This window comes from Polyodon spathula, chromosome 22 (genome assembly GCF_017654505.1).
Source record: "Polyodon spathula isolate WHYD16114869_AA chromosome 22, ASM1765450v1, whole genome shotgun sequence".
In the NCBI taxonomy this organism is placed as follows: Eukaryota; Metazoa; Chordata; class Actinopteri; order Acipenseriformes; family Polyodontidae; genus Polyodon; species Polyodon spathula.
This window is the reverse complement of record NC_054555.1, coordinates 6,793,148-6,812,617: the sequence shown is the minus strand read 5'-3', so window position 1 is coordinate 6,812,617 and position 19,470 is coordinate 6,793,148. Positions and strand designations below refer to the sequence as shown.

Here is a 19,470-nt window from a genome sequence, read left to right as displayed (position 1 = left end):
GTACCAATATTCTTGATAAATGGTTATTAAATGTATTCATTTGATTTACTTTTCCAGCCTTGAATTATAACAAAATTATAACTTTTCAAATTAAGACAAATCCATGGGCCCTACTCACAACGGATTACAAATAATATTTGCATATCAAAATTAATCTTTAAGAAATAAATTGTAAAAAAAATTGTTGAGAGCAATAGCACTTTTGTTGTGTCCACAGACATTGAATTCATGCAGAACGGACTTCCATTATTAAAAAGATTTATATATTCCCTACCCTGTCTATCGTAGTAACCCTGTTGTTACTTGTAAATTCCTTACAACCTGTGTTTTGGCAATAATTCAGAACTTGCACGCTGTTTTGTAGGTTTGGTTTACGATAAGCGATTTATAAACTCCTTCTCCATGCTAAGCATTAAAAAGACGATTCTATAATAAACAAAAATAATAAATACTAACCGGATCTCTGTTATACAACACGAATGACACTTTAAAGGAAAATTCAATACCATGAACAAAATGCCGTTTTCCAAGCTGCAGGCAAGCAATGATCCGTCAAATGAAATCAGTTTACCCCGTCCACACGGTCTCCGTCTGGAAATGCAGCTTGCACTGACAAACTAAGAGCTTGATTGGACTTCTTCAGTACTTCTCCACGGCGTTTTAACTTCTTCTCATTCTAGCATTGCTGCCAGGAAATACTTTCGAGGTTATGTAACAGTTTAAATATGTTCATTGTAAAATGTAATCAGGAATTATTTCTGTGGAGAATGCCAACTGTGGGACATGTACCGCCTGTTCTTTTTAGGCACAAACGTTATTTGAACAAGTAGTCAGCTCAAGAGGTCTATTAAAGGCACTTCATAACCAAGCTGTTCCTAACCCACTGCCCATCCTCAGTCGTGGGTAACGCCCCGTTAAGTGTGACCACTACTGTACTGTAAGCCCCGCAGCAGTGTTACTGACGAACATTTACCAATTTACTTATTCTTTGCTTATTAACAAAATAAATCACGTTGCACTTTATTTCCCCAAAAAGTTCCAAATGACGCAAGCCCACCCTGAACATGTAAAAAGTCTAATGAAGAAAAGCAGCAATTCAAAGTTTATCCTGCAATTAAATACATGACTAGCTCAATGCATGAATGAGTTGGTAGCCTTTCACTTTGGGTATTTGTTAAGTTCCAGTCTATACCATATATAGCTACACACACATAAAAACTGTACAGGTACACATGTACAAACACATACTTTACACAGTTAATATATATAAAAAAAAAAATACTTCATTGCAATTGTAACTGACCAGATGTGTTTAATTTTATTACATTCAGATATAAGCCCAAGAAACATGACCGTCCGGTAAAACTAGCGTTCTGATTATTGTACTGCAGTGATATCTTTTTTTGGTCAAAATAGACCATAAAAACAAACAAACAAAAAAAACCCCACACCTTTAAATAAATGAACACGTTTGAAAAGTGTTGATAAGAAACACGATTTATGTTCCAAGCACATACAGCACTATTTGTGGCTTAACAGTTATTACAGGTTTAGTATTTACATGCATTGGAAATATAAAATTGTGTTAAATATGTATTAATTATCCAGTTGACATCGTGCTCACAATACAGCATTTTCACAATTGGAGTCTGCTCTAATACAAAAGCTGTAGTAGGGCAAGAGTTCACAAACTGTCTTGGCTCAAGCCCATCCACTTTATGAATCCATAGAAACATACTTTTTTTCCTCCTTACAAATCACACCCTTTTTGTTTTATAATATGGTAGAGCTGATGTCAATGTGGTGTTACCTTTATAAAAACAAAATAATAAAAAAGAACTTAATAGCTGCATTATGTCAGAGTCCATTGGGAAAGAATATTTCTGTACATGTGATGCTTTTAAAACTGGTCACACTGTATAACTCTTGTAACCATTTTTTAAGGGAAGGGGAAAAAAAAAAAAAGTTTCTTTATTGGCCAAGAAATGAAGCCATAGGATCATCAGGCCTGGGCCGCTTTATTCTGAAGGCCTCCATTTCTTCTTCTGTCGGCTCCCGTACCTCCGACAGGCTAGTGTACGGTCTGTTACGCTCATCCAGCTGCATGATTTCTCCTACTTGTTTCAAACGAGCTTCCTCTGCATTCAAGGCCTAGCATCAAACAACAAGAGAATGCCATGTAAAACCTCTATAGGCAACGGTGCTTTTACTTCATATTTTATAGATTAAAATACTAGAACACTACTAACATACTGCAATCACGTGCTATGGTTAACCATGCAATTATTCAGGTTTGTTGTAATTGGGAGTGGCATAGACAAACACAACAAGGCATACAAAATTAGCTTGTTGGGGGGGGGGGGGGAGCTACTTTGAAACCAATTGCAAGATAGAAAAGCAGCTGCTTAATATTATGTACCCTTTTCAGTTTTTCTTTTTTCTTGGCCTCATCATCATCATCACTTTCAGAGCCATGCTTCCTATGATGCTTCTTCTTTTTCTTCTTTTTCTTCTCTTTTAGTTTTTCTTGGTGCATCTGTAACCAATACAAAAAGCCATGGACACCGGGCACTATGGTATGCTATAAGAACCTTTTGGAAATCTCATGCTCTCTCAGATTAAATATTATGTATGTTTATTACACACTAGAATCAACTCACAGACACTGCAATTAAAACAGGATTAGCACATTCGCAGTGTTAATAACTTACCTCCATTAAAGTTTTGGGTTCCTCATATTGCTCTTCCTGAATCGCCTCCACATCAGGCACACAAACAACATCCCTCTAGAAAAGCAACAACATTTTTGTGAATACCCTGCCCAATATAAATCTGTCTGCAATCATGCAATCCATAACCACCACCATTAATACAACCTTTATCTCACTTAATAAAACAGATGTTTGTCCAACTTCTACAAGCCTGATAACTGTTAAACAGCAATGAATAGAAGCCTTAATACCTGTATTTTAAAATATATGTCAACGTGCAGGATACTCACATTGTTGTGTCTACCAGCATCTCCTGTGCAATACGACATCTTGATGAAAGAGTAGCAGCACTTGTACCCCCAACAGCCATCCTTCCAATAAGAGCCCCAGATACACTGGAAAGGAGTAACAGACATTCATTCAATTTAACTAATTTCAGGTCTTACTTACGCACAAGGTATGCTGTAGAAGTTATTACAGATTTTTTATATACTATTTTTATGCCTAAAGAATAAAGGAAGAAAGAAAAAAGAAACCCTTTAAATGTTTTAAACAGTTGCGTACCATAATACCTTAACCTTGTATAAAACATGCTGGTGTTTTCCCCCTTTTCCACTTAACATTACTACAGTGAAATTCGGTCTGCAAAAAAAAAAAAAAAAAAAAAAAAAAACTCTCAAACAGATTTAAATGTTTGAAGGCTGCAGTATTAAGCTCTGCACTCACTGTGTGGTTGTTCACAAGGACATCTTCCTCATATTTGGAACGTGCCACGGCTTTCTCTTGCCCTTTGATCACAGCTCCATGTCTGGAATACTCTAAATAATCCTCTGTCTGAGCCAGCAGCAGCTCTTGTGGAGGGACATCTAAATGCTCTTCACCACCGTACTGTATACAACAAACAGGTTTCATTATTAAGTCATGCTTAATCATAAGATATACAAAAAGATGTCTCAATACCAGCTTCAATTTAATACAAGTAGTAGAGAAATATATACAATCATTACATTTCTTTACACATGTAAACAGTAAACCAATTAATCAACCTTCATTAAAGTCAATGATGTCTATTTAACTATCAGACAAAGTCCTACACAAACAAATCCACAAACCCAGATTCAAATTCTTCATAAAACCTGGTCAGTGAAGAATGAAAAAAGTGTGTGTTTCTTCCTACCCTTTCCAAGATGCTTTCTTTCTGCTCCTTTTTGAAGTCCTCCTTCTTCACCTTGAAGGACTGGTGCAGAAGCTCCAGCTTTGTGGGGTCGGCCTGGAGATGTACCTCCGAGCCTTTCTCATACGCCTCCCAAGCAAACACTATCAAACAAACACAAAAATATACTTCCAGCTCTTTCAGGGAATAGAAATGATGATGATGATGATGATGATGCGATGAGCTGCGCTTTATGCATACAAAATAAGAACCATTGAAGGAAATATCTAAAAAGTTGGTATTCAGAGAAAAGCAGTTGCAGAACGAATCTACAATTTACAAGGACTACAATTTTTAGAATTAGCTGCAAATACTCACGCTGTGTCTGGGCCATGGTTATGGTAGCTCCTGAGTGACGTACAAAATTATCTCCTGCATACCCAACTCTACAAAAAAATAAAAATCAACATCAACATCAGCACTCTAGTATTATAAGGGCAGTGTAATTCCTACGTAACTAGTAAAATGTATTTATATTAGTAGTATTATAATTCGCTCGTCTTCCCCTTTAGCTACCCCTATTGGTATAATCTGGCATGTGTCAGTAAACCAAGATGAATATTTTTATACTGCTGAAACTTGGATTGTACAGTGAAATCAGCATTTTAAACCATTATCAACAGCATTAGGTCAGCATTAACCCACCACCAAAATGTAAGGCTTAATAAAAATCTAATCATTTGCAATGTGCATACATTTAAGGAGATGCACTTCAGCCTGAAAAACTATACGTCATAAGGTAATTATACCAACCATGAAATGAACCTAGTGTGCCCACCCTTACTTTGTTAGAGCTCAATCCCAATCTGTTTTAGTTTTACAACTTGGAAATGCATACATATTAAATATAGACCAATCTTTAGACCTTTAAAGAAAACTACAGGGAATGTTTATTCCAGGTTGGTTTGTAGTATGTAAAGTTCACCAAACTGAAAGCATGATGGCAATACTACTCCAAAAAAAAGCATATAAAACTTACTCGTCTGGATTCATGCCAGTATTGGCATATGGGTTCTCTCGCATGGCTCTTGTTTTAGGGTCATAGTACGCAGAATTTGGATCCAAATTTCTAAGGTACTATAAAAGAAAACCAAAAAAAGGATTGTTATACACTAGTACAATCAGTATGCATATTTTTGTAAAAATCACAGTAAAATGTACAGGACAGCAAAACAGCAACACAAAAATGTAACATACGGATATACATTCCATTTGGTTTACAACCGACCTGCCTCATCCTTTTTTACTTTGTTAGAAGTCACTCTTATGATACAAGAGTGCCTGGGTGATTATTTCCCATGCCATGCTTTAAAAGGTGGTATAACTTACAGTACGATTCATGCATAATGTTAACTGCTACAGATCATTTCAATTTATACTTCTTTTCGATGGATTAATTCACAACTTCTGCTTACCTTTGCGATATCCTCCCTAATGCGGAGGTTCCTGACAGTAATTCTTCTCTTTGAGTCAAAGTTCTGTCCTGGCATGTCAATGTCATCAGCATATTTATCTTCATCCTCATCTTCACTATTGTGTTCTCTTTCCTGCAAATATCAAGCAATGTAAATTACTTATTATTATTTTCCTGAAAGCATTCAACGTAAATAAAAAGTAATTATACTGTTTTCTAACACATTTTTGAAAATGTGTTCAAATTAATTTTTCTTGTAGCAAAGTGCTTAAGAGTCAAAATGATTCAAACATAATTTAAGTTTCAAATACATGTATCAGCAGGACTAGTAAGTAACAGTAAACAGATTTGCTTTTCTTTAATTCTAAGGCCACTTCTGTGGTTTACACATTACATTAGTTACACTTTTCAGGGCTACAAAGAAAATGTGATAGGCCTGTACAATAAGAAATGCTTGAACACAAAATAATTACAGCATTAGTTCTAATTGAAAATTCAAAACTGGATTTCAGGAAAAGATATCTTGGCTTTTATTCTGCACTCACTAGATCCAAACTCTATTCTTATAACAACAAATACTGTGAATACAAAGAATACAAAAGGATTCTGTATACTATATTTTATCAGTTGTATCTGTACTATATTTTTTTTTATTGATAAAATAAAGCACCTTACTGCCTGTGAATTATGTTCCCCATCTCCCCACTGTTTTCTTGAATTCTGTATTAAAGAAAGACAAATGTATCAACATATTGAAATACGCGAGGATAGTTATTCTATGGAAGTCAACTCAAATTTCATATAAAGCAGTAAAAATGTAATTCAAAATTAGGTAAAAAGTTATTTTAGTTTCTATGGAACCAATTCAGTGCATATATTACACAAACATGTATTAATTTTTTTAACTGGGAGCTATAACTCAATTCCAGACTGTACACATTTAGTGACTGGCGTGGAATGGAACCCCGGCAACATCAACACAATATTATGCGAAAATATAAACAACTCTACAAAACTTACAGCTTGTTCCGTCAGCTTCCCAGAAGCCAGCTCTTCCTGCATTTTTTGAGCTTTCAGGGTACGTTTGGCCTGTCGGAAACAGAATTATGTTAAAAGAAACAATACATATACCTCAACAACACAGTGGAACATTCATTCCATGACTCGGTCGTGTATTCACTACTATATCAACTAACTGATTGTTAACAGTTGTTATTAGGTCTGTTACTACAACTGGCAGGCTAAAAGGACAATCTGAGTTTCCAGGATTAGTTCAGTACATACCAGATCAACCTTTGCATATTCTTCTACAATCCTCATGTGCTCCTCTGCATCGAACCCATTCCAACGATCCCTCTTTCCATCGTAGTCGAGTGATAACTGTATCTGTGAATGTTCATCTGCTGCTATGGCAGTTCCTGTAAATTTGGCTCCCACTCTTCTAGGTCTCTGTGATAATAAAAAAACTCAGAAAGGTCTACTAAATAATTTGACACCAACTAAAACCCCTGGAACTATTTATATTTAAGCTGCTGGCCCTTCGGTGCCATAGTGATTCAGCAAAACACATACTGGTGGAAATGTTCTGAAATAAAGATCCTCTGCTAGTAATTTACTGTATTTTTCTTCTTAGTTGAATTTGATGTTCTTATCTTTAATGTGATATTTAGCAATTTGATATTTTGTAACCCAGGTTAAGGGAGCCTGCCAAGAAATAAATAATAGTTTCTAGTATAGACTTAGGAATTCTTAAAACCGGTGATGCAGATGAAAATATCAATTAAGCTATTTAGTCTATTTTAAATGAGCCATACATTGTTATTTAAAATGACATATGTTATTATATTAATAGAATGTTAAGTTTGGTGTGAATGTACCAAACACTGACAGATCACAGTGGTAGCTACAGTTATGTAATGTCTGATTACCAACCTCTAAGCAGTCCTTTTTCTTGTGCGTCACTGCCCCACAGTTCTCGCAAGCACCTTTCCGAAATTTAGTAGTAACTTGACCCTGAACAGAGAAAATAAAATTAATGCATATCCATTTTGCATCTCGCCGACATTAAATTATGAAACAAAAGGTCAACCTGAACTGGGTTATGCTTCATTCTCACCTCTTGCACTCCTCTTTTATACCATTCTCCAATGGAAGAGTACTGCTGCACCTCTTCATCTTGTGGCCTCTGGTGTCTAAGGGTTGGTCTTTTAGAAGGATCAATGTACCAAGGTACAGAAGAGATGTACTGTGGAATGTGGGGGTTGATATCTCTGTAAAGCATTAAAAAATAAATGATGGAAACAAGGTATGTCTAACATTTCTTTATGCAGACATCTGTATCATAGAAAAGCTGGTCAACAATGTTTTGTTAATCTATACAGTAGGTCATAAGACCAGGGCAAAAACCAGTCAAAGTACTATTGTTTTTAAGTTAATCTCTACAGTGCTGTTTATATTGCTTTAAATACTTGTGTTTTGTGGTAAACTGTCTGGTGCAATGTGGTTCAGCCAGTCTTATCCTACCGATGAACACTTACTTTCCCTCTTCATCGACTTCAGCAGGAGCATTACCCAGCTTTCGTTGCTCTTCCAGTTCCTTCTTCTTCCTCCAGTCTTCCCTTGTCATCTTCTTGGGCTCCTCCAGACCCACCACACCCTCTGCCCCTTCAGGGTTGGCATTCTCCGCTGGCACACTAGCGGCTAACATGGCAATAAGATAAAAGCACAAACTGGCAGGGAGAAAAAAAGAGAGAAATTTATATTGTACTTATAGAATTTTTTATTTTTTCAAATGAACGTCAACATGACTCAACCCAGTATCACAATACACTTTTTAAAAAATACATTATATATATATATACATATATATATATATATATAATAACAAACCAAAAAATATTTTTAAAAATGTAGTGCGTACTTGCGTAAAATAGAACTGCAAAAACCGCATGCAATCATACATGATGAAGCCTCAATAATTGATACAAGTCTTCAGGATAAATATCAAAAATATGTAACGGTTTAAAAGTGAAACTAACAAGATGGTATTATATTCTTTTTTCACTAACTGGGAAAACAACTAGAGTCTCAAAAACATGCACTTCCGCCATTATCACTGGAAATCCTTGCTCTCTTTATCGGTCTCTGCTTCACTCGAGAGTCGGTGATAAGCACAGGCCTACTACGCACGTGCAATACAATAAGGCGCGCAATAAACACAATCGAATTTGTAAAATGGTCAAGACATACCTTTTTCGTTAAACCAAAATGTATTCGTCTTCCGTTTAAAGTATATTACCTTTAACGATTAAACCACGGCACTACAGTTTACACCTTAAGATAACGTCGCCATCTTCCCAGAGTGCAACTGGAAGTCAAAACGACAGCGTCATCACGACGACTAGAAATGCATAATAATGACCTCACATCCAAGTCATTATTCCTGCTGTACTGCCTATTGCAGTATGTAGTGCACTGAATTGTCTTGGCATCGAGAATGAATATGAATATGCCTTACAAGAGTGTTAGCTGGTAAATAAACAGCACACAACCCAGTGGGTAACAAATAATGCAGCTTTTTAAACAGAAGTACTGCAAAATATATTCATCGATTTTTGCACAAAATACTGTTTTTCCAATGACCCATTTACTCTTTTAAGGTAATGCATTCATGGCTGTCGCCCTGTATAAACCCCAACATATTTACACAACGTTATAGCTATGGTCACCACCAGGCGTCCAGGGAAAACTGATTGTCCCAGTTTTCATATATATATATATATATATATATATAAAATCTATATATTATATATATATATATATAATCACATGATTAGATGGTAATAGCTAAAAATGTCCAGTTGTTTCATTCGGAAATCTGGGCAGCCTATGTATAGCGTCGTGCGTTCTTTGTTGTTTTTTTTTTTTTTTTTTTTTTTTTTTTTTTTTTTTTTTTAATTCAAACTTCTGATATAAAATACAAAGAATTCAAAGAACTAACCACTTCCGTCACTAACAATTATAAACAGTGTCAGGTCTTCCCCTTTCTGTCGTAACCATGGTTAGCTCACTGCTTTAGTTTAAAAATGGCAGATCTCCTGTTCTTGATCTGTGTTTATTTTTTGTTATTCACTCCTCCAGTTTACACCATAGGGGACAATTACATCTTCAATCCGAATTATACTTTCACCACAGCTTCGCTCTATTTGGGATGAGTAATAATGAACCAATCACGAGGCCGGTTATGGTATAAAATAACCAGCGAGGGTGACTTTAGTATCGCATGTGTACACTTGATTTGAGATTGAAAAGCAGTGGTAAGCAACGGAAGAACAAAACGAGAGGTTTAAAATCATTTTTATTATGCATTTGATGGTTTAGAGGGCTGTGTTTCGTCCTGATGTTGCTAAAAGTTTTGGCTGACAAACGTTTGTTTTTACCCCGGTGTGTAACTGTAGCTATATGTGCACGCAGTCAGTACTAAAACTGTAATACCTTTGATTATGCCTGTGAATGACTTATGTTGGTTGTTTGTGAAATTCCCCCCAATTACCGTAAACTGTCTCCTAAAGTAAAATATAGTAATCATAGTGACGAGATTAATTAGCTTATTTCAAAGTCGACTTGGCTTTTCATAACAACCTATGCATTAATAAATTAACCTCTGCCATTTCTGTGTAGTTTTCCCAGAACTTTGTTTAAAATGACTTCCTTGGTTTTTGTCGACAAAGAAAATGGAGAGTTTGCCACAACCCTGGTTCCTAAAAACCGCATGAGATTGTTGTCAGCTCCAGGTAAGCAATAAGCCTAACGTGTTTCTGGAAACTCATCAACTCTAGCTACCTGACAATTGACAAGTATCTCTTTTTCTAACGCTAACTTATAAAATGTATTTCAGTTAAACTGGGAGAAAAGGTGCTTCAGGTTCCAGGCAAGGTGTTTGGTATGGCCAACCCCCAGTCTGCTCGCAAGGCTTTGGGAACGATCAATCGGATTGGCTTTACTAGACCTGGTGTTGCTGGGAACGAGGAGAAATCCACAGCTGCAACAAAAGTAAATTGCATTGACTGCACTAATCTATTCTAAATGTGTTTTATTTGTTCAATTGTTTGCTGGCAAGGAAATGTAAACACTCTTTTTATCAATTAAGACAACTGAAGTAAAAGTGGGCTTGTCTGTTAAAAAGCAAGAAGACTGTCCAGAAATTGAAAGATTCATCCCGTATAATCCAGCTGGTAAGACTTTTTTTTTTTTTTTTTTTTTTTTTTTTTTTTTTTTTTTAATACCCAGTGTATCAGATGGGTATGTGGTGGGGTCCTTCATCAGGTAGCTATTGTATTAGCCAGCAACCAAAGCTTTAGTTGTAAATTTAAATGTGTGCACTTTTTTTTTTAAGAGTTTGAGTGCTTTGATGTTCCTGACGATCAAAGATTAAGCCACCTGTGCTTGGCAGGATTGGCAGCTCCAACACCAAAGGAAGAGGTGGACCGTTTTAGTGTATTTCACACGTCTATGAAAATGTCCCCATTGAAGTTCCTGGAAGGTATGTAATGGCCAAATACTTTTATAATGTTCACGCTGCTGGGGGGGGGGGGGGGGGGGGGGGGGGGGGGGGGGGGGTGGGGGGGGCGGGGGGGGGGTGGGGGTCCAGACCCTCTGGGGCTGGGGTTTTTTTACACATGTACCCTAATGGAGGTACCTGAGCCAGTTGAACCTCAGCCTTCTCAGATAACCTTGAATCTGCTTTTACTGCTCAATGCTACATGTTGACCAATAAGACCTGTGCATCTCCTCTAAATATAAGTCTTCAAATTGAATTACTTCTGTTGCTCTGACTTAACCACTTGAGTTTAAGTCCCTTTCCGACTAGGGTATATAGCTTGGGAGTTCATGTTTTGCAATACAGGTAACTAAGTCATGGCTTTTTTTTTTTTTTTTTTTTTTGTTTAGAGAACTTCTGTGCTGAAGTGGACTCATTCTTGCAGATTGTTGGTGAACTAACTGTAGACTTGCCACCACTGGACATGGATTACTGAAGTTTTAAGACTGTTTTGCTTTTCTTTCCCCAGAATATTTGTATAAAGCCTTTTGAAATAAAATAATTTTTTACAGAGGTCTGTTTCTTTGGAGAGCTGGCCCTAAATAGAGGGAGATTTTCCTGCTCCCATATTGAAAGGGATCGATGGTGGGAGTTTTTCTATTTCTAACATAGAAGCCCTACAATGCTGTAATGCTTACTGCCTCTAAACCAGATCACCATACTGTTCTCCAGCAGTACAGGCTTAATGCTGAAGACAGTGCGGTGTTATTGATCATTGAGCCCTAGTTGTAAGAAGTCAAATGACGTGTCAATATTTAGAAGTTTATCTGAATGTAATTAAGAATCAATAACGTGGTTTTCTGCCTCTTGAACAACAAGGCAGTGTGCATGCCAGTGGGTATGCTGTGACCTGCAGTTGCAATCAGTTTCTTAAATGTTTAGGAAAAAATTGCTTAACGGAGAGAAATTAATGAGGCTGGGGCTGCATAGGTAGTACATTCTTAGTGAAGACAATATGGCTATGATTCAAAATGTATAAAAAGCTTTTACTTTTCTAGCTTAATTTAAAAACTGTTTTAAAATTTTTTACATTGGTTGTTGCAGGGCCTCTTCAGATGCATTTTATCTGATAATATCAAGTGTTTGGTTTGTAAGTGACCACACTAAATTTTTTTTTTTTTTTTTTTTTTGTTTTGTTACTTTTTCCTAGCATACACCATATAGGTCAAAGTCAGCAACACTACCAGTGTTTTTTGTGAGGCCTGTTACTAAACATGAACAGTCTTACAGTATCAGAATGTTTGAGAGATCAGTCCATTTACCACCAAATCAAAAATAAGGAGTTATCCCCAAGAAATGTTTCACAAGCCACATTCTGAGTTCTTCCCATCATCAATAGAATATTCAACTACACAAGGTAAACATTTTGTAGCCAAACTCCATCAAATACTAGTTTCATAACTGGTTATATAGAAAAGTTCACTAGAAAGAGATTAGAGGCCAGCGCAATTGAATGTGAGCCAAACAGTTTCTTAAACCGCAACTTCAGTTTATCTGAAAAACCAGGAAGCAGTGTGTTTCTTATGAATGTAAATATGTACTGTATATCATTTTTAATTCTTAACAATACCTGCAACAAGTATGTCCACTGACAGGACATTGCAGTTGCTTAGTGTTACTTGGTGTTCATTTGAAGCTTTCTTTGTTAGAGAAGATGTCTTTGTAAATGGTTTCCTCTTAAGGAAGTTTTTATGAGATCCAAGTCTGGTCACTAGGTGTCGCTTCATCTTTTCTCTGCACTATTGTTGTTCTCATTAGTACAGGCTGAGTGTTCATTCAACAACTATCGCTACTAAAACTAGCAACGTCTGGGTCCCAGGCTAAAGAAGGTTTTTAAACATATTTCTCACAAAATAACGGCTTTCAGTGTTTACGACATGCAAATATGAAATTACTACCTCAAATGGAAATGAAATCTAAGAAATTGTGGGAGCGGCTACTTTTATTCATGTATTATTTATGTACTTAATTATTTATCACTGCAGCATGGTTGTTAGGGTTGACATACAAGATGAACCAACATTTGAGTTTTAGACAAAGCAAGGGCTCCAGTGTCTGCAATACGGAATGAATCAAAATCTGTACAATATTTACTGTATACACCAACATTTACAGCTTTTCAATACCTGAGCATTGTTAGTAGCGACAGTAAGTAAATCAATCAATACTGTAAAGATCAGCAACAGAACTCAAAATAACATAACGTATTTTTACCTTTAAGAAAAATATTCAGCGAGTCTTTAAATAAAATAATCTGACATCTTCAACTTGAATACTGTTAATTTTGTGCGTCTCACTCGAGTCATTCCTCCAGCCCTGCAAACGGCGCTGTGAGCCGCCAATCTGATTTCTAGTCGGTGATGATGATTATGAACCAATCAGGTGCCAGGTTGTGGTTTAAAACGAGCCGCGGGAGTGACGAGGGCATTGCTGTTGTAAACACACTTGATTGCAAATTGAAAACGGAAAGGCAAAAACGTAAGAAAGCCAAACCTGTTTTTAACCGTTATAATTATTAATAAAAAGGACACTTCTTAAACTCAATAGCAAGCGTGTATCGAGGGTGTTAACTTGCATACTTGTTGTGTTAATGTTAGTACTTTCTACGAAAAAAAAAAAATGCCTGTTTTGTTTTTCTTTTTATTTTTTGTTTGTTTATTTTGTATAACGTTTTCACTGGCGAAACGTAGCTGCTGACAAACGATAAAGTCAGTTGCATTAAGCTACACCTGTTTGCCAACTACGTTATCCTAGTTCAGCTGTGTTCCAGGGCTAAGGACTGGATTGTTGTTAATTAGGCCTTCATTTAGTAATTCACAATATACGTTTGTTCTCCCGCATTAGATAGAATACAAATGTAAACGTTGACTAGTTGGTGCTATACTACTGTGTTTGTGTTTTGTATTCGCAGCAATTGACCGAAGATGGCTACGATGATTTTTCTTGACAAGGAAAACGGAGAGCTGGGCACAACTGTAGTTCCTAAAAACCGCACAAGGTTGCTGTCTGCTCCAGGTAAGCGCAGCTGTACGTTCAATTGATCAGTCTCATACACCTGGCAACAAAACTTTTGTATTCGACAGAGTATGTTTAGCCTTGCTGTGAAGTTGTTTCTTAAATGTGTTGTACAGTACATGCATGGTCGAATACTCAATGTAGAACCAAGGGACTAGTTTCATATTTCAACTTCTCCCAAAGATGATGCTTCCTCAGGAATGTTTGGCAGGTCTATTTTTGGGTATTAACTGTTTTCTAATTGTCTTGCAGCCAATGCATTTGGGGAGAAGGTTCTTCAGACTCCTCGTCCAGGGAAGGTTTTTAGTATGGCTAAGCCCACCTCTGCTCGCAAGGCTCTGGGAACCGTCAATAAGATCAGCCCTGTTAGACCTGACGTTTCTGGGAACAAACATAAGTCCAAGGTTGCTGCAAAAGTAAGTCTCGTATTTAGGAGCGTGTTTCAATTTTTTTTTTTTTTTTTTTTTTTTTTTTTTTTTTTTTAAGAACAGTCAGGTTTCTTATGATATTAAATTGTTTAAGGAGTCTAATAAATACACATTGTAATCCTAAGGTGAACTGTTCAGGCAGTTAATTTTGTATGCCAATATTGTTTTGGAGGGGGAGAGTCATGCAAAGGGATATCATTACTTTTAGGCTGGTTTATAATTTAGCTTGTGCTACATGTCATGCGGTTTTGTAAATGGACTGCATATAATTTGAAGTTTTTTTGTTTGTAACAGCCAACAGAAAAGGTTAAAGTTCGCATGCCAGTTAAAGAGCTTCAAGAATATCCAGAAATTGAGAAATTCATCCCATATAATCCAATTGGTAAGCATTTAAATTCATATTCTTTCAATAGTCTATCTTTTTAAAATGGGAGGGTGCTTTCTCACTAAATACTCAATTTGTAATGGAGTAAGAGATGTCCTAGGTCTATTCTTGCCACTTAAGATAAACAATGTCTCCTTCCCATTTCCTGAAGGTGTTTGCTTGCCAATATGCATTCTCAATTTTATTTACTAGAATTTGAAAGCTTTGATGTTCCGGAAGATCAAAGATTAAGCCACCTGTGCTTGGCAGGATTGGCAGCTCCAACACCAAAGGAAGAGCTGGACAGTTTTAGTGTGTTACACTCTTGTATGACACGGTCTCCATTGAAATCCCAGAAAGGTATGTAATATTTAACAAGCTTTCTCTTCTAAATCCTAATAACCAGTGTCTTTTATGATCCACTCCTGAGCCTTTCATTAAAATGCAGTGTTAATTCTGGAGAGGGTGTATGAGTTTCACACTTGATTGACAATGCTAGTAAAGTTTACAAATGCTAATAGCGCAGATCTAAATACCACTTTGATCCTGAGCAAGTTCATGCCCCCCCCCCAAAAAAAAATATTCCCAATCCACCCATATAACCTCTTTCTTATGGCCTAGTCATCTGTCATTTGATTTTTTTTTTTTTTTATAAAGAGATGAGATCTTGTACTATTAATCGCAGTCTTGCTGAGTAATAGGGCCAGGGTAATTTTGTAATGTAATTGTTTCAGTGTGGGTGCTAGTCCACAGGGGGAATTTTGGTAAAGGTTGGGAACCTGTACCCTGAAATATTAAATGGTGTACCAATGTGTCTCCCCCCCCCCCCCCCCCCCCCCCCTCTCCTGGAATAGAGAATTTCTGTGCGGAAGTGGACTCCTTCTTGCAAACTGTCAGTCTGCTAACAATAGAGCTGCCACCACTGGATCTGGATTAGTTACTGAGTTTGATTTTGGTTGTTTTATGCTTGTTAAATGGTTTGATTTTATAGTAATGTGTAAATCCTTTTAAATAAAGACATTTTACAAAATGGCTTTCTGCAAGTGACTGTTCAATAAGGTTGGTGCTACATATACATGTTAAGTAGTTGTCCTGTGCCCCAAGTGAGCCCATTCAAGAGAGTGGGGAATATACAGCCAGGGTCTACCTTCTAGTAACAAGCATGACTGGGGTCCTTCAAAAACTTGGTAGAAAATTGTTTGCTTGACATTGATAAACATAGCACTCTTAAGATGTTATGTTGCACATTTTTCTGAGCTGTTAAGCAATGTGAAGTTTTAATTACACAATTTCTGAATGTATTCATTTTGTGTTCCACACAGGTTTGGCTCAAAGTGGCTTAGTTTACTGGAGATGGTGTACAAACTTATGTAGCGTTATAGTGTGTATTATATCTTATACCCCCTGTAATCTTTATTGAGCACAAGTTGTAATTTGTTTTACATCTAGAACCTTTTGTATTTGTAGCCTTTGGCTTCACTTTGGGGTTATTGCATAGTTGCTGTTAAGATGTACAAACTGATTTTAAAAAAACACTGGCCTCTTTGGGTTGTGCCTGATGACCACATTTAAACATTACTGTGGGCTGCCGTGTGAGACACTAACAGATTATGTATTGCAAAATAATTTGGTTATTTTGCTATGAACAAGACCATTCTACAGAATGGATATACATAAGTAAATTTAGGACTATTTTACATTTGCGAAGAGCATTTTAGTTAATTGATTATTACCAATTAATCCCCCTAATGGAAACACTAAGTATGCATCGTTATAGAGACAGTGTGACAGCAGGACCATTCCCTAGGTAGTGAATCGGTACCATACAGACCTACAAAAATCAATTCACTCTTCAGCATTGTCAGCAGTTTTACAATGATGCTGGTTATTTCTCAAGATTCTGATCTACATATTGAAAATGTTCCAGTTTCATAACTGTATCTACACACTTTCTGTATATAAATACATTAAAAATGTTGTGTTTCCTTGTACCTGAAAAATAAATGAAGTAATAATTAAAAAAAGACAAAAACTCCACTACCTCAACATGTCAAAACATAAAATTGGCTGTACGTTATAATTAGAGGCCGCAAATGACTTAGACAAAAGTTTGGCGCCCACTTAATATAAGATCATTCAAGAAAACAGGTTAATACAAGCATTTAGTGAACATTACAACAGAGGAAATGGTTACAGGACAGTATCAAAGAAATATGTAATCCCAAAATGATTCAAATAATTGTACAATGTCCTTTTAAGATGAAGAGACAAAAAAGGTTCCACTGCCACCTAGAGGTAAAAGCTAAGACAAGTGTTGTTGTTTTTTCAAGTCTTACGAAGGTATCTCAAAGTTCATCCAGTAGAGGTCTCTCTTTGAACATGTTTTGCTGTGAAGTACGTGGTGCTTCTGCCAATGATTTATGTACAGTATAAAGACCAATATGCCAAGTACAAGAACTTCTATGACGTAAAACATGTATTATTCCAAATATTCCTAAACTGCCACTATTCTCAAAGTGCCATATTTGCTCATGAGAAATTATTGCACGATTAATTTCTGAAATGGAAAACAATATAAACATTTACATTAGCCACAGGCAGCAAGTGAACCAACCAACCAGATTATTGTTTCAATGAAAAACTACAATGTTCCTGTGTGTACTGCATTTACAGTGAAGGAACTACAGCATTTGCAAGGTATTTCTAATATAGTTAGCATGCAACAGAGCAGCCCTGTATATGAAACAAGGCTTTCAGTTTGCCCAGTAAAACAGTCCTTGCTTCTGGAGTAGCAGCAGGTATTGTGTGCATGCACAGTATGAGAGGTTTCGTGCCCAACATGATGAGAATATGTTGAAGTTTGCAAAAAGCAGCATTTTGGTGACCTTTTTCCTCATTTTAAAACTTGTCTGGGGTGAGCATTCATTCTAAAGCTAGCTTCAAGTGCTGGTGATGTAAGGATGACTGCATTTCTAAACAGACAGTTTTACAAATAGAAATGCTAAACTGAGCTACACGTGTTATGAACTGTCTTATATCTTATATTGTCGGCTTGAAAGTGCTAAAACGTGCAACGTGGTAGCAAGTTTCATGTTCAGTTATTACAAGATAATATATATATATATATATATATATATATATATATATATATATATATATATATATATATATATATACATACATACACAGTGGCTTGCAAAAGTATTCAGACCCCTGACCAATTCTCTCTTATTACTGAATTACAAATGGTACATTGAAATTTCGTTCTGTTTGATATTTTATTTTAAAACACTTAAACTCAAACTCAATTATTGTAAGGCGACATTGGTTTTATGTTGGGAAATATTTTTAAGAAAAATAAAAAACTGAAATATCTTGCTTGCATAAGTATTCAACCCCCACACATTAATATTTGGTAGAACCACCTTTCGCTGCAATAACAGCTTTAAGTCTTTTGGGGTAAGTATGTACCAGGTTTGCACACAGTGTCAGAGTGATTTTGGCCCATTCTTCTCGGCAGATTTGCTCCAGGTTGTTTAGGTTGGTGGGACGATGCTTGTGGACCGCAATTTTCAAATAGTGCCACAGATTTTCAATGGGATTGAGATCAGGATTTCGATTGGGCCACTGTAGGACATTTACCTTTTTGTTCTTGAGCCACTCCGGTGTTGCTTTGGCCTTGTGCTTGGGATCATTGTCCTGTGAAAGGTGAATTTCCTCCCAAGCTTCAGTTTTTTAGCAGACTGAAGCAGATTCTCTTGCAGTATTTTCCTGTATTTTGCTCTAGCCATTCTTCCTTCAATTGTAGCAAGATGCCCAGTCCCTGCTGATGAGAAGCATCCCCACAGCATGATGTTGCCACCACCATACTTCATTGTAAGGATGGTGTGTCTTGAGGCATGGGCAGTGTTAGGTTTGTGCCACACATAGCGCTTTGAGTTTTGGCCAAAAATCTCTATCTTGGTCTCATCTGACCACAAAACCTTTTTCACACATCACAGCTGGGTCACTCTCATGCTTTCCGGCAAACTCCAGACGTACTTTCAGATGGTACTTTTTGTGTAACGGCTTCTTTCTTGCCACCCTCCCATACAGGCCAGTGTTAAGCAGAGCTCTTGATATGGTTGACTCGTCCACCATTTCTCCATTCCTAGCCACTTAACTCTGTAGCTCCTTCAGAGTGATTGTTGGCCTCTGTGGCTTCTCTCACAAGTCTCCTTCTTTTTTGAGCGCTAAGTTTTGAGGGACGGCCTTTTCTTGGCAGTGCCTGGGTGGTGTGATGCAGCTTCCACTACCTGATTATTGATCCAACTGTGCTCACTGGGATAGCCAAACACTTGGATATTATTTTGTACCCTTTCCCTAATCTATGCATTTGTATTACTTTATCTCTAACTGCTGTAGAATGCTCTTTGATCTTCATTCACAGCCTTACCAATGATCCTTCAACAGTGGTGTTTTTATCCAGAAAATGTGACAGGAACTTTAATGGCCCACAGGTGGAGGCCAATGGTAAGGTAATTGTGCCCTCGTTAGGGAAATTTCTTTCATCGGTGCAAACTGGGAGCTTCCACAGCACAGGGGTTGAATACTTATGCAAGCAAGATATTTCAGTTTTTTATTTTTCTTAAAAATATTTCCCAACATAAAACCAATGTCACCTTACAATAATTGATTCTGAGTTTCAGTGTTTAAAAATAAAATATCAAACAGAACAAAATTTCAA

The 19,470-nt window shown here is 36.7% G+C and overlaps 3 protein-coding genes across 5 annotated transcripts; 2 read left to right on the top strand and 1 right to left on the bottom strand.

The window, feature by feature from the left end:
• Positions 1 to 1,866: 1,866 nt before the first annotated feature.
• Positions 1,867 to 8,723, bottom strand: LOC121297392 (pre-mRNA-splicing factor SLU7-like). 2 transcript variants are annotated; one of them, XM_041223702.1, is made up of 16 exons: positions 8,637 to 8,723; positions 7,876 to 8,067; positions 7,455 to 7,608; positions 7,271 to 7,351; positions 6,623 to 6,787; positions 6,359 to 6,427; positions 6,014 to 6,058; positions 5,340 to 5,471; positions 4,904 to 5,001; positions 4,243 to 4,310; positions 3,889 to 4,028; positions 3,438 to 3,599; positions 3,002 to 3,106; positions 2,712 to 2,786; positions 2,420 to 2,536; positions 1,867 to 2,151 (listed from the first exon to the last, which is right to left on the bottom strand). In XM_041223702.1, exons 2-16 carry the CDS (start codon positions 8,043 to 8,045, stop codon positions 1,972 to 1,974), a joined length of 1,761 nt encoding a protein of 586 aa, XP_041079636.1. In that variant the 5' UTR covers positions 8,046 to 8,067; positions 8,637 to 8,723; the 3' UTR covers positions 1,867 to 1,971. The 2 variants fall into 2 exon arrangements, with proteins under 2 accessions (XP_041079636.1, XP_041079634.1); XM_041223700.1 differs by having other exon boundaries at positions 8,588 to 8,714.
• Positions 8,724 to 9,411: 688 nt separating this feature from the next.
• LOC121297569 (securin-like) lies at positions 9,412 to 11,416 on the top strand. 2 transcript variants are annotated; one of them, XM_041223934.1, is made up of 6 exons: positions 9,412 to 9,654; positions 10,019 to 10,131; positions 10,236 to 10,390; positions 10,488 to 10,572; positions 10,734 to 10,880; positions 11,288 to 11,416. In XM_041223934.1, the coding sequence occupies exons 2-6, from the start codon at positions 10,041 to 10,043 to the stop codon at positions 11,371 to 11,373; spliced, it is 564 nt and encodes a 187-aa protein (XP_041079868.1). In that variant the 5' UTR covers positions 9,412 to 9,654; positions 10,019 to 10,040; the 3' UTR covers positions 11,374 to 11,416. The 2 variants fall into 2 exon arrangements, with proteins under 2 accessions (XP_041079868.1, XP_041079867.1); XM_041223933.1 differs by having other exon boundaries at positions 9,412 to 9,681.
• Positions 11,417 to 13,329: 1,913 nt separating this feature from the next.
• On the top strand, positions 13,330 to 16,091 carry LOC121297530 (securin-like). The gene is made up of 6 exons (XM_041223882.1): positions 13,330 to 13,415; positions 13,849 to 13,952; positions 14,205 to 14,368; positions 14,675 to 14,762; positions 14,958 to 15,104; positions 15,599 to 16,091. The coding sequence occupies exons 2-6, from the start codon at positions 13,862 to 13,864 to the stop codon at positions 15,679 to 15,681; spliced, it is 573 nt and encodes a 190-aa protein (XP_041079816.1). The 5' UTR covers positions 13,330 to 13,415; positions 13,849 to 13,861; the 3' UTR covers positions 15,682 to 16,091.
• Positions 16,092 to 19,470: the final 3,379 nt, after the last annotated feature.

Bases quoted from the DNA above. Each gene is read 5' to 3' on its own strand.
- LOC121297392 (XM_041223702.1), bottom strand. From the start codon at position 8,045: ATGTTAGCCGCTAGTGTGCCAGCGGAGAATGCCAACCCTGAAGGGGCA. The intron at 6,428-6,622 runs GTATGTACTGAA...TGTTTCCGACAG, and splicing joins AATATGCAAAGGTTGATCTG to GCCAAACGTACCCTGAAAGC. The intron at 5,002-5,339 runs GTAAGCAGAAGT...TTTCTTTTATAG, and splicing joins TTAGGGAGGATATCGCAAAG to TACCTTAGAAATTTGGATCC.
- LOC121297569 (XM_041223934.1), top strand. From the start codon at position 10,041: ATGACTTCCTTGGTTTTTGTCGACAAAGAAAATGGAGAGTTTGCCACA. The intron at 10,132-10,235 runs GTAAGCAATAAG...AATGTATTTCAG, and splicing joins GAGATTGTTGTCAGCTCCAG to TTAAACTGGGAGAAAAGGTG. The intron at 10,573-10,733 runs GTAAGACTTTTT...TTTTTTTTTAAG, and splicing joins CATCCCGTATAATCCAGCTG to AGTTTGAGTGCTTTGATGTT.
- LOC121297530 (XM_041223882.1), top strand. From the start codon at position 13,862: ATGGCTACGATGATTTTTCTTGACAAGGAAAACGGAGAGCTGGGCACA. The intron at 13,953-14,204 runs GTAAGCGCAGCT...ATTGTCTTGCAG, and splicing joins AAGGTTGCTGTCTGCTCCAG to CCAATGCATTTGGGGAGAAG. The intron at 14,369-14,674 runs GTAAGTCTCGTA...TGTTTGTAACAG, and splicing joins AGTCCAAGGTTGCTGCAAAA to CCAACAGAAAAGGTTAAAGT.